Here is an 18156-nt window from a genome sequence, read left to right as displayed (position 1 = left end):
ACGTCTGAGTCTGAGTTTAACTACGTCTGAGTTTAACTACGTCTGAGTTCAACTACGTCTGAGTTCAACTACGTCTGAGTTCAACTACGTCTGAGTTTAACTACGTCTGAGTTTAACTATGTCTGAGTTTAACTACGTCTGAGTTCAACTACGTCTGAGTTTAACTATGTCTGAGTTTAACTACGTCTAAGTTCAGGTCACTGTGGAGTTTACAGTATTCCCTCGTCTATCGCGGGGGTTACGTTCCAGACTCCCCCCGCGAAAAGAGAATCCGCGAAGTAGCGACCACATATTTATTTTATTAATTATACTGTTCTATATGTATTTTAAAGCTTTATGAACCCTTCCCACACTCTTATTAACCTTTTCCATACTCTTATAAACACTTTCTACACTCTTAAACATACTGTGGCGTCGCAAACCTTTCTTTTATTACATGAACCGTAATAGTTACTGTCGGCCATAACTTCGCCAAAACAACAACAATGACAGTTAACTTGTCTGACAGTTCTTCCTCTGCTCCTCACTCATACCCTCTAAACACACAGGACTCTCTCTTCCTCACCTCACCCCGCCCCCTCGCTTTCTCATCCAACCACATACCTGCCCGATACACATTCACAAACATTATAACAAGAACATTACTGCAGGGTCGCCACACTACGAACATAATAATTCTAACAACAAAAAAATATATATATGTAATAATTTTAACAACAAGGGAGGCGTCGTAGGGCTTTAAATTAATTAATTAACTACAACACTGTTACCAAAAGTTCACACAACACACAGAAACACTACGCGCAGCATGATCACAAGGTGAAATGGACATGGCCAGATGCTGAACGCTTGGTGTATGCGCAGGATGATGCAGTTTTATTGCCTGTATTTTCCCGTGATATAGCGAAATTTCCACGATATAAAATTATATATGTATGAATTAAAAACCTGCGAAGTAGCTAGTTCGCGAAAACTGAACCGCGAAGTGGCGAGGGAACACTGTAAACCAAAAACCTTTGAGGTTGGAGGTTGGACAGGTGGTGACTGTTGACATGAGAAGAACTGGTGGTTGTAGGTTTAATATTTAGCATCAGGGTACCTCGGTGTGAGAACACATAGTCTGAACAGATTCACATTTACCAAAACCAACTAGTTAGTTCTCATCTTCCAGCCTTTGATAAAACAAAACTCTTCTTTTTGCAGTTTCTTTAAGAAAACTTCTTATTTATCATTTACCACCATGTGATGTGTCCATCATCTACACTGTGTTCTGTTAATAATCCCAAAGGGAACATTTATACAGAGCTGCTGAAAAGTTAATGATCTAATCATTTTCTACATTTCAAGTCCTGAAAGTAGACAAAGAGAACCCAGTCAAACACACGGAACAGAAATATTAGACTAGTGTGTATTATTCAGTAAAGTGAGCCAATATTACATATCAGAGAGGTGCTCCTCTTGGATCCAATCAGAGTCCATGTGTTCAGAAGTGTTTCCATCAATGTAATGAGACTCAGGTGTGGTTCAGTTCCTGGTTTAGTTTGAATCCACTGAACAACCATGGTGTGATGGACAAAGACACTGCTCTCCAAAAAGAACATTTCTAAACATCATGTGGACAAGACAGAAGACTATTGGGACAATGTTTAGTGGACAGATGAGACCAAAGTAGAATAGTTTGGTTTAAATGAGATGAAACAACACTGCATCATTCCAGCATCAGAACCTCATCCCTCCATCAAACATGGGGGTGCTAATGTCCTGGTTTGGGCCTGTTCTGCTGCATCTGGACCAGGACGGCTTGTCCTCATTGATGGACCAATGAATTCTGAATTCTACCAGTGAACTCTAAAAGAAAATGTCAGGACATCTGTCCATGAGCTGAATGTGAAGAGAAACTGGGTCATGCAGCAAGACAACGAGAACCAAGAACACAAGTGGTTCTACAAAAGGAGGTCACAACAGATACTGGAAACAAGGAGACGCTGATATGTAATATTGGCTCATTTTACTAAACAATTAAACACTCTAGTACACTCCTGATCAAAATTTTAAGACCAGTTGAAAAATTGCAAGAATTTACATTTTGCACTGTTGGATCTTAAGAAGGTTCTAAGTAGTGATTCAAAATGCAAAAAGAAGAAATGGGAGTGAGACAAGAAAAAACTTTGAGTAAGCAATTTATTGCAAACAACCATTAAACTGAAATAGGCTGTTCCATCAGCTGATCAAAAGTTTAAGACCACATCTAAAAAAAAAACTAAAAAAACCCTAAAACAGAAATAAAAATTTCAAAAAAGGACTCAGTAATAATGAGTAGCTGCGCCATTCGTGTTAATCACCTCAAAAATTCGTTTCGGCATCATGCTTGATGCTAGTGTTTCCGGGAGGCTAGTGGGAATGTTGCTCCAGGTGATGAAGATGGCTTCAGGGGATCCACTGTCTGGAATTGGTGTCCATTTTTGTAAACTTCCCTTGCCATCCAACCCCAAATGTTCTCAATTGGTTTAGATCAGGGGAACACACAGGATGGTTCAAAAGAGTGATGTTATTTCTCTGGAAGAAGTCCTTTGTCAGGCGGGCATTGTGACCTGCAGCGTTGTCCTGTTGAAAAACCCAGTCATTACCACACAGACGATGGCCTTCAGTCATGAGGGATGCCCCCTGCAACATCTCCACATAGCCAGCTGCCATTTGACGCCTCTGCACAACCTGAAGCTCCATTGTTCCATTGAAGGAAAAAGAGCCCAGATCATGATGGCGCCCCCTCCACTGTGCCGTGTAGAAATCATCTCAGGTGGCATCTCCTTGTCATGCCAGTAATCAGGACCGTCAAGGTTAATTTTTTTCTCATCAGAGAATAAAACTTTCTTCCACCTTTCAATGTCCCATGTTTGGTGCTCTCGTGCAAACTACAAACGGGCAGTTTCGTGCCGTTGAAGGAGACGAGGTCTTTGAAGAAGTTTTTTGTTCTTAAAACTCTTCTCTCGCAGATGGCATCTAATGCTTATGGGACTGCAGTTGGCACCAGTGACAAGCTTAATTTGGGCAGAGGATCGTCCCGTGTCTTGACGGACAGCCAATTGGATCCTCCGGCTCAGGGCCAGTGAAATCTTTTTGGGTCTACCACTTGACTTTTTTTCCCCATAACCCTCAGGATCTTTTAAGAAGTTTAAAATGACTGTCTTACTGCGTCCAACCTCAGCAGCAATGGCACGCTGCGAGAGGCCTTGCTGATGCAGCTCAACAATCCGACCGCGTTCAAAGAGAGAAAGCTTTTTTGCCTTTGCCATCAGGAGGTCATGACAGTGTGGGTACCTGACAGAAAATGACACTGAATCCACATTTTTGCGAAGATTTGGGCTTTTAAAGGCTGTGGTCTTAAACTTTTGATCAGCTGATGGAACAGCCTATTTCAGTTTAATGGTTGTTTGCAATAAATTGCTTACTCAAATTTTTTTCTTGTCTCACTCCCATTTCTTCTTTTTGCATTTTGAAGCACTACTTAGAACCTTCTTAAGATCCAACAGTGCAAAATGTAAATTCTTGCAATTTTTCAGATCAGCCTCAGAATTGATCAGGAGTGTATTTCTATTTAATGTGTTTGATTGGTTTCTCTTTGTCTAATTTCAGGACTTGTTTGAATAGGTTTTAGAAATGTTGAACATTCTGAGCAACTCTGTTGATGCAAAAATGATGATTTAAGTCTAAACAAACTACTGAGTGAACATGTTAGTGTTATAGAGGAAGTAGTGGTGAGTCTTAAACTAGAGTCAGAGAGACCTGCAGTAGAAATTTACTTTCAAACCTGAGAACAAACTTTGAGAGTTAAACAGATTTCGAAAGGGTTAGGGTTAGTGTAATTGAACAATTATTATTATTTATATTATTTAGAAATTTATCCCGAGTTGATGATTGACACACAACAGTAGAAACTGCACTAATCAACCATGGAGACTGAACTGAGTTCTGCTGTGCTGAAAGGTTACAGGGCCAAATAAAAATGTAGATAAAACTGTACCTGATGGCTCATGGTCTAACATCAGCGTCCTTCTGAACTTATCAGAACATTCTTTAACTTCTTTTGTTGGATGCACATTTTGATTGATGTAGAAGCCATGATTGTCGACAACAGCATCCAAGAGAAACATTTAAGAGTCTAACTACAGACAACAAGATGGTTTGAAAGTGGATTAATTGAACTAAGAGTATTTTACACATTATTAGTATATTTATATATAAATTCATGTTTTATTTCATCTATCGCTGACTGCAGCTCAGTTAGTTTTCGTTCCAGCAGTAACTTTACAGCCCCCAGAACTGATGATGGGCTGATGGGTTGACTAGTTGACTGGTTGACTGGTTGGAGAGTTGATAAGTTGATGGGTTGACAGGTTGACTGGTTGTTGGGTTGAAGGTTGGACAGGTTGATGGGTTGACGGGTTGACTGGTTGATGGGTTGATGGGTTTACGGGTGGTTCTGGCTCGGTGCTGATTGGCAGGTGTTGGTGTCGGTGGTGAGGCGGACTCTAACCGGGCTGCTCTTCTCCTTCTGTTTCAGAAAAGGCGGCCAGAGCCCCTTAAAATAAAAGGAGAGGGGGGAGCGGGACAGAGTCGCTCACACTGACACTGACAGCAACTTTATCCGACCTCACATGATGCTCCACGCTGATGCTCTGCTTTCACTTTGATCCACAGCCATCATCGATAACGCTTTAGTTTACTGTCATCAGTAACATTAGTTCCCAAACTGATGATAATCATTAGCACACGTCTCAGAAGCTAATGGTAGCACACCTGTTCTCCACTACTAATACTGCTTCTTTATTTTTATTGCTTACATAAAGGCAGCAAACTCAGTGCACACATCTCTGAAAAGTTTGCAATTTGCAGAATATTTGTGAAAATAAAAACATTATTTGGGAACAAAATGGTTGTTCTGTTGAGTTTTTGTTGGAACAAATGTCAACCTGTCAGCCAACTAATCAATGAACTAATCAGTCAGTGAGTTCCTGTCTCTGTAGAAGACAATGTTTCTGTAATTGTCCACAAAATCAAACGTGTTTTTTGAGATCTAAAGTGTATTTACTCCAGATTCTGGACCAAAGAAAAAAAGTTCTCTTCTAACATCTTGGTGAATTTCCAGGTGTTTTATTTCATATTGATGATGTTTGTTGTAGCGTTAATGAGCTGAACATGGTCATCTGTTTGAAAGATTCTGATTAATGAGCTCCTCTACAGTTAAATCTCAGCTAACTTACTGAGCTAACTGTTTAACCACCACTCACTTGGGGGGAGGAGGACAAAAAAGAAAGGGACTGAATGACTTTTTTAACTAACCTGCAACAACATGACTGCAACAGTAAAGTGCAATAACAATATGCATCTGGTATTTTTCAATTTATGCAACAACCATGTATGTACAGTACAGTCACAATATTTATTATTACTATTATTCTTTTCTGGGTGTTTGGTATTTGGGTTTATAATTCGTGTACATGTATGTCTGACAGTGCTGTATGCGATGGAGATGTCAATTTCCCTGCAGGAACCTCCCAAAGGGATCAATAAAGTTGTCTATCTATCTATCTATCTATCTGAACCAAACTCAATGATATCCTGCTTTGTAGCCACAGAACACCTGTCTGCAGAGATAAACGGGCTTTATAAAAGCCTCAAATCTTCATCTACACTTGACACAAACACATAGATGCAGATAACTGTTAACCCTCCTCTTCCATTATGTGCTGTACAGTCAGCCTTGGACAAAAGATGGACCTGGTTCTGGAGGACATGGAACAGGTCAATGACAAGAACCAAGAGAATGAGGTGAGCCTCACTGGATCCTGATCATTACACAACAACAAACACAGCTTCATGGGAATGCTGCCAGCTGTGGCGATGTCCAACCTTTCATTCACAAACTCTTCAGTTAATATAGGAAATCTCCATCTTCTTCTGGATTGTATAATGTGCACAATGGTAGAATGTGATGATGTCCAGGCTAAATAAAATGTCCAAAGGTTGAATTGTGTGTACGTTGCCTCCTGTAGTGGAATCAGTAGGATTTTGTAGCCAGATTCCCTTTCAAGAGGTAAGAACCCAATGTGGAACACTTTGGGTTCTTTGGTTCTCCAAATATCCAAATGGAGAGTGGGCCTGGTTCTATTTTTACTAGAACCTTTCTAGAATATGTGTGCTTTGTGGAATTGGTTTCAAGGGGTTGCTTAATGGGTTCAGTGGTGAGTCCATGCTGTGCCTCAAATAACCAACCAGATCCTGTCGTTCACTGAAAAAAATAGATCACATTAAAGTTATCGGGAATGTCTGTTTGAACAGGGTCCATGGAGAAAGGACAGTAAATTCAGATTAACTTGAAAGCATCAGAACACTCGAGGAGAGGATTGGACTAGACATTGAGCCCTTATTTGTGCCTGGAACCAAGGCAACCACCATGACAGTTTAAAGGGAACCATGACAGAACCAGAGTCAGAACCAGAAGACATCAAAGGGTTGTGGCTTAGATTAAAACGATGTTCCTCTTTGTGTCTGGTTTCAGGTAGAAGGTGGACATGAACGGACACCACTGATGGACAGCATCCAGAAGGAGGCTGAAGACTCTGTCATAGCTCACATGAAGGAAAGGTTAGCAGCTAGCCTCCACAGTTTGTCACACAAGGATTTAAATTTAGTCTCAGGTGCAAATGAAGAAGAGAACTAAGAACTGACTGAATTTTTACAGTTTTAATTCAATTCAATTCAATTTTATTTATATAGCGTCAATAACAATACAAATCGTCTCGAGACGCTTTACAAAAACCCGGCCTGAAACCCCCAGAGCAGCCTGAAGGCAACGGTGGCAGGAAAAACTCCCTTTTAACAGGAAGAAACCTCGAGCAGAACCCAGCTCATATGGAGGAACCCATCTGCCTAAGGCCAGCCGGGTACAGACAGAAGAAAGAGAGAAGAGAACAGCAAGATAAACATCCATCTGTCATAGATACACATATCTGACTAAAGCGTACATGTGGAATCTTATGATACAAACTGATGATGTTACATGACAGTTTGAAAATGTAAGAGGAATCATAGGCAGGTTGGAGAATTGTTCATTCAGGTAGGAGTGGATAACTGCAGGATTCCATGAAGACTGGGCAGGCTGATGAGACCACGACAACAGATGTAGTATAGAGCTCCACAGGAAACACACCACTCCAGGCCAGAGATACTCACAAGAAGAGGGGGGAAGAGGGGGAAGGGGGGTGGGACACACACACACACACACACACACACACACATACACACACACAAACACACACACACACACAGCAGTAAACATTCTACATAGTAATAGCACAGAATTGCATGACTAGTAGTAGATAGGATATTAGAGGACAAGAGCTCTGTGCCAGAGAAAAGAAAGTGGAGGATGCGAGAGAGGAAAGCGAAGAAAGAAGGACACGTCTCAATTAACATAAACTACGTTGTGATGGTGTTAAGGTTCCAGGGTGAAACTCATCTTCAGGGATCTTTAGTTGTGTCTGGGTCGGACATGTTCACATCACATCAGTGATGTTAAACAGCAGTAACTGAACCCTGTCTGCCCTGTACTGATTTATTATCTATGGCTAGGACTCATTCATCGTTCAACACGTTTGTGTTTTGACAGATAATAAAACCGTGCAGGACAACTGTTATCCACAGAGGACTGATCTGGAATCGATAAACTGAGTTGACAGTTGCAGTGATGTTAATCAGATTTAATCAGTTCTCTAATAACGTGTCATCCTCCTTGTTTCAGGCTGCAGCAGGAGCGTCTGGAGGAGGCCCGTGTGGCCGAGGAGATGGCCAGGAAGGCAGCAGAGGAGGCCGTCCGACTGCTGGAGGTGGAGCATTCGGCTAAGATCGTCATAGAAACACTGCCAGAGTCCAGCGAGCAGTAAGTCAAATAAAAACATGATGCATGATCAGAAATACCCTGGATCCATAATACTACTCAGACCTGGTTCTGGAATGATACTCAGTTCAATAAAAATACTCAGTTCACACCTGACGTTTAAATCCGTCTCCAGATCTGATCTCAGTGTGTGTGTCTGTAAATCAGCAGCGCCATCATGTGGTCAGTAGAATATTGTACCAGCTGCTGTCTCTAATGGATCTCTACCTACCGCTGGATCAGAACCATCAACAGCTGCTTGTTGACTTGGAGACATGATCCAGATGTTGGAACCAGATGGAAAGACTCTCACATGTTAAGATCTGATTGATTTTAGAGACAAAGACTCAGATTAGACCTGAACCCTGAAGCTTCATCCTCAGAGGAACCAGGTCTCTGCTGAGAAACAAACATCTGTGATGAAGGAGATAAAGACATCAGGGGCCTCATGTACGAAGACTTGCGTGGATTTCCTTCTAAAACATGGCGCACGCTCAGATCCAAAGGCTGCACCCAAACATGTGCTACATCCCAATTGAGCGCACATGTTGTACCCGACCCCTCCCTGTCCACGCCCCCTTTTAAATATGCAAATTATATTTAAATCGACCTGCACCTGACATTCACATTGATGACAGTTTCCCAGCATCACCTCTAAGTGTCCCCTAAGGATCAACAGCTGTAGAAGCCAGCGTACGCCAGACATGACGTTGGTGAAGGAACGGACAAGTTCATGGATTTCTCTTGATACATCTGAATTTTTCCATGAACGAGTAGAGGCGCGTGGAGGACAGCTGTCAAAGAGGACATGTTTGTCTCCACTCCAGTGGAGGACGGCTGTCAAAGAGGACATGTTTGTCTCCACTCCAGTGAGTAGCGTCTCCAGTTCTCTTTCTGTGAAGTTCTTTTTTCCTGTCCTCCTCATTCTTATGTTTCCATTTTCTGATCATGCAGAGAGGGGAATCTCAGGTGGAGGGTCAATTTAAATATAATTAGCATATTTAAAAGGGGGCATGGACAGGGAGGGGTCGGGTACAACATGTGTGCTCAATTGGGATGTACAAAGGAAATGTGCTTCTCGATCTGAGCGTGTGCCATGTTTTAGAAGGAAACCCACGCAAGTCTTTGTACATGAGGATCCAGATCTGAATGAGGCCTGAGTCTAAGATGGACAAACACTTTGAATCTCCCAAAGTCACAAGTTCACGTTGAATCTTAAACTCCATTCAAGTCAGTCTCTACCGTTTGTTGTCGACAGACTGCCCAACATCCTGGAGGAGGAGAACGAGGATGAACCAGAGTAAGTCCATGAAATCAAACACAAACCTGTTTCTGCCTTCGCCTCTGATGCTAACGCTGCTGCAGCTCTATGCTAACTGAAGCGATACAGAACATAGTGGAGCAACACTTCACCTTGTTTTACTTTCATTTGGAATAAATGTGCAAGCAAGAGAAAGTGATGAAGCTCCAGACTCTGTAGCAGCTGAAGCTTTCTGACTGGATGAGCTGATGTTTCTGACGCAGACTCTCCATCTTGTTTGTTATTTGCTGCACACATTCAGGTTGCTAAACCTGCAGGAGGACAGTGACGACAGCACAGACAATCCTGAGGAGAATAAAGTAGCAGAGGATAATAACAAGAGCACTGTTGAGGAAGAGAAAAAAACTCATGTGTAAGTTAAAGTTGAATAGGATGGACGGATAGAGCTCAGTCAGCTCCATATGAGACATCAGTATATGTTGTTTTCATACTTCCTGTGCAGTGAGAGCTTTGGCTTTGGTACCTTCACCTCATCTATGCTTTGACTTCTTCAGAGCTTTTTAGTACCAAGTTGTGCTGTCTTACTGACCTGGGGCCTCATGTACGAAGGTTGCGTGGGTACAAAAACGTTCCGTACGTACTCGCTCACGGAAAAGTTCCGATGTATCAAGAGTGAAATGTCCGTGAACTTGTCCGTTACTTCACCAACGTCATGTCTGGCGTACGCTGGCTTCTACAGCTGTTGGTCCTCTGGAGACACTTAGAGGTGATGCTGGGAAACTGTCATCAATGTGAAAACTATTAGTCCGACCGGTCGACCCTGAGCAGAGCCATGCCAGCCGTGTGGGGCGGAGTTATCCTCATGTCAGCCAGGTGTATCAAATACCCACAATGCATCTGGACAGGTCAACATTAAAGAGCCGGTTCTCTGAATGTATCAGAGCTATGGACTGGACACACATTGATATAAAAGAACCATCACATGATGAAACATGTTCATTCATCAATGATCAGATCAGATGTGATGCTTCATTAACCAACATGGTGGGACGTGGAGGACAGCTGTCAAAGAGGACATGTTTGTCTCCACTCCAGTGGAGGACAGCTGTCAAAGCGGACATGTTTGTCTCCACTCCAGTGGAGGACAGCTGTCAAAGAGGACATGTCTGTCTCCACTCCAGTGGAGGACAGCTGTCAAAGAGGACATGTTTGTCTCCACTCCAGTGGAGGACAGCTGTCAAAGAGGACATGTCTGTCTCCACTCCAGTGGAGGACAGCTGTCAAAGAGGACATGTCTGTCTCCACTCCAGTGGAGGACAGCTGTCAAAGAGGACATGTTTGTCTCCACTCCAGTGGAGGACAGCTGTCAAAGAGGACATGTTTGTCTCCACTCCAGTGAGTAGCGTCTCCAGTTCTCTTTCTGTGAAGTTCTTCTTTTTCCCGTCTTACTCATTCTTATGTTTTCATTTTCTGATCATGCAGAGAGGGGAATCTCAGGTGGAGGGTCAATTTAATATAATTTGCATATTTAAAAGGGGGCGTGGACAGGGAGGGGTCGGGTACGCTCCATTGAAATGTACAAAGGAAAAATGCTTCTAGATCTGAACGTGCGCCACGTTTTAGAAGGAAATCCACGCAAGTCTTTGTACATGAGGCCCCTGGTACCTGCTGCTACCAGGTCGTCATTAAAACCTGGTTTTAGATGTTCTGATCTGGTCCTAAATGTCCTAGAGTTGGTCTCCTGTGTCTTCCTAGAGTCTGTCCTTGTCTTCCTTGTCTTCTCCTAGAGTTGGTCTCCTGTAGCATCCTAAAGTCTGTCCTTGTCTCCCTTGTCTTCTCCTAGAGGTGGTCTCCTGTGTCGTCCTAAAGTCTGTCCTTGTCTTCCTTGTCTTCTCCTAGAGTTGGTCTCCTGTGTCTTCCTAAAGTCTGTCCTTGTCTTCCTTGTCTTCTCCTAGAGTTGGTCTCCTGTAGCTTCCTAAACTCTGTCCTTGTCTTCCTTGTCTTCTCCTAGAGTTGGTCTCCTGTGTCTTCCTAAAGTCTGTCCTTGTCTTCCTTGTCTTCTCCTAGAGTTGGTCTCCTGTAGCTTCCTAAAGTCTGTCCTTGTCTTCCTTGTCTTCTCCTAGAGTTGGTCTCCTGTAGCTTCCTAAAGTCTGTCCTTGTCTTCCTTGTCTTCTCCTAGAGTTGGTCTCCTGTAGCTTCCTAAAGTCTGTCCTTGTCTTCCTTGTCTTCTCCTAGAGTTGGTCTCCTGTAGCTTCCTAAAGTCTGTCCTTGTCTTCCTTGTCTTCTCCTAGAGTTGGTCTCCTGTGTCTTCCTAAAGTCTGTCCTTGTCTTCCTTGTCTTCTCCTAGAGTTGGTCTCCTGTAGCTTCCTAAAGTCTGTCCTTGTCTTCCTTGTCTTCTCCTAGAGTTGGTCTCCTGTAGCTTCCTAAAGTCTGTCCTTGTCCTCCTTGTCTTCTCCTAGAGTTGGTCTCCTGTGTCTTCCTAAAGTCTGTCCTTGTCTTCCTTGTCTTCTCCTAGAGTTGGTCTCCTGTAGCTTCCTAAAGTCTGTCCTTGTCTTCCTTGTCTTCTCCTAGAGTTGGTCTCCTGTGTCTTCCTAAAGTCTGTCCTTGTCTTCCTTGTCTTCTCCTAGAGTTGGTCTCCTGTAGCTTCCTAAAGTCTGTCCTTGTCTTCCTTGTCTTCTCCTAGAGTGGACTGGATTCAGTCCAATAAATCTTTCAGTCAAAGTTAATGTAGTGTGGAGAGGGTAGCTGGTACCTTGTGTTCTCTACTCCAGAAATGTTCTGGTCATCCAACGCTGCCATAAACTCCCTAACCCTCTCTGGAAGATGTTTCTCCTTGACGCTGTCTCCAGGAAACTTTTCTCTTCTTTTAAACGTTCAGTGTTTGTTGTTGTTGTTTGGGTGCAGCCTTTGACTGAGTGGACTCCATGGATTCTGTTTAGATCATCAACTACTACCACCTCACCACACATCCACACTACACTAGTCACTGACTAACAGAGGACGACCTCCATTTAGACAGCACACATGGATACACACTGGATTCTTTTTCTTATTATTATTTTTCTGTTTCTTCTTCTTCTGACGCTATTAAAACAGTGGAAGAAGACGTCTTGATGCTAAAGGGACGTAGTTTTGGTTCATGGCAGACTAAAATAAATGTCTACAGAAGAACTGATCTGATGAGGACATCCATAAAACCTGGACTAATTCCAAGACAAAGCAAGTTGATCTCTGTTGATAAATTACTAGATGAATAATCGCATTCAACACTAACCCTAACCCCTAACCCAAATTTGGGTATTTAGGTCACCTCCATTAAATAAATAATTCACTATATATGTCCATGATCCTGAACCAGGGCTGCTTCTGAAACACTTCCTGGTGATTCATTATTTCACTCTATCCTGTGTTGTTGTTGTTGTTGTTGTTGTTGTTGTTGTTGTTGTTGTTGTTGTTGTTGTTGTTATTTTTGGGGTTATTTTTTGCAAACTGTTCTTCTGTGATTCAGGACAAATGTCAAAAGGTAGGTCAGGGTCTAGTTATTGGATCACATCCTGTCTCATGGTCATTTTAACCAACATGTTTGTTCCTGAAAAATCTGCATTTAGAGAAACTGTCTTTGAGGTTTCTACCTGATCGGCCTTAAGCCAATGTTTCCTCCATATGATCTGGTTCAGGCCCTGGTCCTGGTCCTGGTTTCTTCCTTTTAAAAGTATAAATAAAGCTTAACTGAACTGGAATAGGAGAAAGACCCAATCACAAGACACAAGGAGGTAGGAGGCATGTTCCAATAATAAACGCCCAGTTTAAATCTATCACTAATTAATCAGACATAGTAGCATTACTGACACTGGGACTGGGAATCCATTCTGTTCACAGAGACCAGGGTCATGAACATGGACCTGGTAGTCCTGGAGATATTCATGATTTATTTGGACTTTTTTGGTTGAGTTTAACCTCCTTAACCCTCGTGCTACCCTCTTGCATAATCTCTCTCTCTCTGTCTGTCCATTTGCTTGAGGTCCCAGAGACCCCAAAGGTAGCACGAGGGCTAACCCACCCCACCCCACAGCAGCTGCCCCTGGTTATGGACTCATGGTTGGTCTGTTGTGACACCTGTCCTCCCTCACCAGGTGTCTGGTGGATGTCTGTCTGGCTGAAGATGAAGGAAAACCTGAAGTCACTCCTTCAACGGTGTCAGGGAGGAGAGACCTGGCGAGTCCAGACACTCAACAACCTGCAGAGGCCTTGTCCTCCGGGGATCAGGTAAAACACATTAAATCTAAAGCTTCAGTTAATTATCTACCCAGTGCTACTCTGACAAATGATCAGACTTACTGTACTGTTGAGTTACTGTTTGAAGATGTGTAATTCAGTTTTTCTTTGTTCTTTTTCTCAGACCCGAGCAGCTGCAGAAGAAGAAGGTGGATGTGGAGGTGAGAGCTGAAAAACTAAAGATTTGTTGCTTTGGTTTTTATTTTAGGGTTCATTTATTTTCCTGCTGTTGTTTTAGAAATGAGTTTGTTTCTTTGTCCTGTTTCACTTCTTACTGGTAGGACCTTGTTCTCATGTCGATGTTTCTCTACCCAGTTCTCCACATTTGTTCTCCGATAAAGAGCTTTCTGCTTCGATTCCCTGGCGCTGCTGACTGTCTGGAGAGCTGCAGGAAACTGATGCATGATCATTACCTCACCCCTCCCACGCTGTTCATGCCGGCGCCGCCTCCAGAGCTCGCCCAGCTGACCCAGCAGGGGCTTGACTGCTGCCCGACCATCTTCAGCCGCTTCAGAAGCCTTCAGTCCAACTCCCAGCATCCTCAGCAGCCTTAACCCCAGAGCCCTAGAAAACACCCCTAGACACCTCCTGTAGATCAACCCTCAGAAGTGCCAAACAAAACTCATGCTGACATCTCCCACATCCTCCTCAACATCACTCCCATCAAGCTTTGCAGCTTTGCTTCACCACCAGCTGCCAGCCGGCTGCTCGTCACTTGATCTTGGAGGTGGATATTTGATCTGTTTAGACAAAGAAAACTAATCATGTCTTAGTTTTGGTTAAAGAGCATCAAACTGTAGACGTCGGCGTCCAGCAGCAGATTATAGAGACTCGCTCAGATGCAGGAAGACATCACCTCCAACAGTTTTCTTTCTTGTTGTGTGAAGCTCCGCTGCTGACGGTGGAGGACATGGATCAGGAGGTGGGGCAGAGAAAAGCCCTGAACATCCCCCAGATTATCACAACTCCAGAACCAAGGTCCATCGCTCTGTTGACCCCAAAGACCAGGTACCAGACATGCATGCTGCAGCTCACAGGCCTGAGGGGGGCACTGATAAAATCAGACATGAGGAAATCCACCAAATAAAAAACAATTGAGCAGCATCTCTGACAGATTCATTAGTCACTGAATGATTCTGTTTCGCTGAAAACAACACCAGCCTGGAGTTTACTGGCTGATCTATTCCACATTTAATAAATGTTCCCTGTACTCAGATCCATGAAGATCAGCTTTCATCTATTCTTCTTCATGTCTTCAGTCATGCAGGTGACGTGTCTGCAGACGAGGAGGATGAGGAACTGCTGGGAGTCGGTCCAAAGACCTGGTCCAATCAGGGAGACCATCTGACTGCAGACGACGAGTGAGAGACACAAAGACACGGCGTGAGCTTCCTCCATGTCCTCCGTGTCCTCCCCGCCCTAACCTCTCTGTCGTCCTGCAGGATACGTCCTCTGTCTGCAGCCAGCGTTGGCAGCGTCGTGGTCCAAGATCGCCTGAGCGAGCTCGTCAGGCTTTTCAGAGGTCGGACAGAACGGCAAAAAGACCGACTGGTGGACCCGGACGAGTCAGAGGAGGAAAGTCCGTCAGCCTGTACGTCTGTCTCTGTCCTCGTCAGGTCGACATGTCTCTGTTTTCTGGATGATTCACTTTACTCTTTAAGTAAAAAAGGCAGAAAGTCTGTGGAGGTTAATCAGGTCATGATATAGATTAAAGAACCAGATGAGACAACGACGTCTGGACTAGAAGACGTTTCCTCCAAGTGTTCAGCTCTAAATGACTGGTGGGGAGTTTAGGTTTTTATCACCTGAAGGTCACATGACTAGAGTCTGGTAATGACCTGATACTCACCTGGATCTGGACCTGGAGGAACCTGTTCACATTAACCTGCTGGTTTTAACGTGGTTCACAAACTGTCCAACAAATAATCAGTCATCAGACCACGTCCATCAAAATAATTATGATCTTATCTCTGCAGCTCCGACCAAGGCTCCACCTCCTCCTCCTCCTCCCCCACCTCCCCCAGGAGAGGAGAAGAAGGATGACACAACAAAAGCAGCAGCAGAAGAAGAAGAAGAGGAGGAGGAGACATTGTTCCAGTTTGAACTCCTGGGTCAGCCCGTCAAAATCCCCAAACCGTTCAAACTTCCCCCGATGCCGGACTGGCTGCGAGGCATCCTGGAGTACCGCTTCCCTTCCAGCATCGACCCCTTCACCGGTCAGCTGATCAGCCGTCTCACATTCAGGATGTTGACAAATAAACTCATAGATGTCTCCAAGGGGCTCTGATGAGATCTGAGTTTATTTCTCCGTTCATGACAAATGCTTGACTCATTGACTCAGGATTAAAACTCTAATCTGACTGATTTTCTTTTTGGAAAGATGTTGCTAAAATGTTTTGGACTGAGTAGAGGAGATGTTGATGAGTCTCAGGTTTTCATCAGAGAAATAAATAATCTGACAAAGTCTGAGACTAAAGATCAACATTTTATTAATCATCAGAAACTTGAGCACATAAAGAAGATCACGCTGTCTGATGGCCATGTTGACCTCTGCCCCCTTCTCAGACCTGATCTATGTAATCTGGCTCTTCGTCGTTGTGGCGGCTTGGAACTGGAATGTGTGGTTGATCCCGGTCCGCTGGGCGTTCCCTTACCAAACCCCAGAGAACATCCACCTATGGCTGCTGACCGACTACACCTGTGACCTGATCTACATCACTGACATCCTGGTCTTCCAGCCCAGACTGCAGTTCGTCCGTGGAGGAGACATCGTGGTGAGCAGAATAAAGAATAAATCAAAGCACTTCTTGATTTGATCTCTTTAAGTTTAACTCGTCTTTAACGTGAACGTCTATTTTCCAGTGTGATAAAAAGGACATGAGAGAGAATTACATGTCCACTGAGAGATTCAAGGTGAGAACATCGATCAATCAACAGCTTTTATACAGAATATAATGTAGCTGGAAGTGTTGATTCATGTATTCATTAACATTAATGACGGTCTTATAAGGGCGGCTCATTAAACGTCTGAAGAATGAAGATACAGTCAAATTTTAACTAGCATCATTAAATCTGTTCAGTCTAAGAAAACCATGTGTTAAAACATGGATCGTGAGTCAGATGGAGATCAGATGTTCAGATTATGTTAGAGTTTCTCTGATCAGAGGGTTTTCTGTTTGTTTCCCAGATGGACGTCATCACTCTGTTTCCCTTGGAGATCTTTTACTATTTCACTGGAGTGAACTCTCTGCTGAGGTTCCCTCGTCTGCTGAAGGTCAGGAGGTTTCTGAGCTTCGTTCATGTGTCTCTGGCCCAGTTTTTAGAATAAACGGTTGTTTCTGTCTCTCAGTACATGGCTTTCTTTGAGTTCAACGACAGGATGGAGGCTGTGATGAAGAAAGCCTACATCTACAGGTGTGTCTTCTTCAGATTCTTTTAAAATGTTCCTTCATGTCCATAACAACAGCTTTTAAACTCAAGATGAGGGGATTCAGGATTCAAAGAGTGTATTGTCATGTGCTCAGTGTAGAAACATGTTTCCCTGTACAATGAAATTCTTCTTTTGTAATATATACATTATAAAAAACTATAGAAATAGAATATAACACATACGTATAATACAAATGAGAATGTAAGCAATGAACTGAAAAAGTGACCAGTTAGTCCATGATTGTAGACCCCTGTCAGCTGTTGAGGAGTCTGATGGCAGTGGGAAAAAAAAGACTTCTTCAGTCTCGAGGTCTGACATTTCACATATAAATAAACATAATAACATATAAATAACTCCAGATGTTTCCCTCTATGGTAGAGCAAAGAAGAACAAGATGAAAATTGTTCTTCTGGGCAAATTCAAAATGCTTTTGAATTTGCCCAGAAGAAGGCCACAGAGGCCGAAACATGTTGGCATTTTTAATGGATAGCCAAGTTTAAATAAAGGCTTTTTAATTTATATTCCTTGTGAGTGCCTCAGAATTAATTTATTTGGGAAACATTTTTTGATCTCCACGCTGAAGAGCACCAAAGGAATACAATATAACAGAGGAACACCCAAGTAGCACTCCTAGAAACTCGCTTGTGGAAACAAGATGAAAATGTTTAACTTTTCTTTTACAAAACATCAGCTGTTTGGTTCTGGTCTCAGTGTTCTGTCCAGAACTCTGACTAAAACAGAGCGACACCTGGTGGACAAATCAGGAACAGGCACACACTTTATTGAAGAATTGCAGTTGATGTCTTTGATGTAAAAACAACAGCATGACAAGATAAAAAAACAATAAGATGAAAATCTGCCCTCATGAGATCAGAGTGTTCTATTTCTATATATTTATATTCCGGCTGGTAATAACTCCTCCAAAGGACCCAGTGTATGTGATTAAAATAGTAGTTTAACCAAAGTAACAGCTCCAGATAAGCTCCTTGAGGAACTCCACATATGATTGTCTTTGTCCTGTTACTATTGTTGTGGTGTTTGTGGTGAATCAGGGTGATCCGGACCTCCACCTACCTGCTCTACTCTCTGCACATCAACGCCTGCCTCTTCTACTGGGGCTCCGACTATGAAGGACTGGGATCCACCAAGTGGGTCTACAATGGAAAAGGCAACGCGTAAGAACCTCCGTCATCTCTGTTATTACATCCTGTTACTACGGCTACTAAAAGAGATACAGCAAAGGAGAAATGATTT

General features: G+C 43.1%; 1 protein-coding gene across 1 annotated transcript in view; it reads left to right on the top strand.

Moving 5' to 3' along the window:
* Nucleotides 1-18156, top strand: part of cngb1a (cyclic nucleotide gated channel subunit beta 1a) — a gene marked incomplete at its 5' end in the record, with an annotated part of 45950 nt that overhangs the window by 7515 nt on the left and 20279 nt on the right. Inside the window, 16 exons of the mRNA XM_084540864.1 lie at nt 5756-5829; nt 6560-6645; nt 7802-7939; nt 9195-9236; nt 9499-9609; nt 13331-13463; nt 13597-13633; nt 14360-14480; nt 14732-14833; nt 14915-15063; nt 15449-15688; nt 16038-16246; nt 16335-16385; nt 16660-16746; nt 16822-16886; nt 17955-18077. Of these exons, the coding sequence (XP_084396990.1) occupies nt 5756-5829; nt 6560-6645; nt 7802-7939; nt 9195-9236; nt 9499-9609; nt 13331-13463; nt 13597-13633; nt 14360-14480; nt 14732-14833; nt 14915-15063; nt 15449-15688; nt 16038-16246; nt 16335-16385; nt 16660-16746; nt 16822-16886; nt 17955-18077 (1768 nt within the window). The remainder of the gene's footprint in view (nt 1-5755; nt 5830-6559; nt 6646-7801; nt 7940-9194; nt 9237-9498; nt 9610-13330; nt 13464-13596; nt 13634-14359; nt 14481-14731; nt 14834-14914; nt 15064-15448; nt 15689-16037; nt 16247-16334; nt 16386-16659; nt 16747-16821; nt 16887-17954; nt 18078-18156) is intronic.

This window comes from Chelon labrosus (genome assembly GCF_963514085.1).
Source record: "Chelon labrosus genome assembly, chromosome: 3".
In the NCBI taxonomy this organism is placed as follows: Eukaryota; Metazoa; Chordata; class Actinopteri; order Mugiliformes; family Mugilidae; genus Chelon; species Chelon labrosus.
This window is presented reverse-complemented; position numbering and strand designations above follow the sequence as displayed.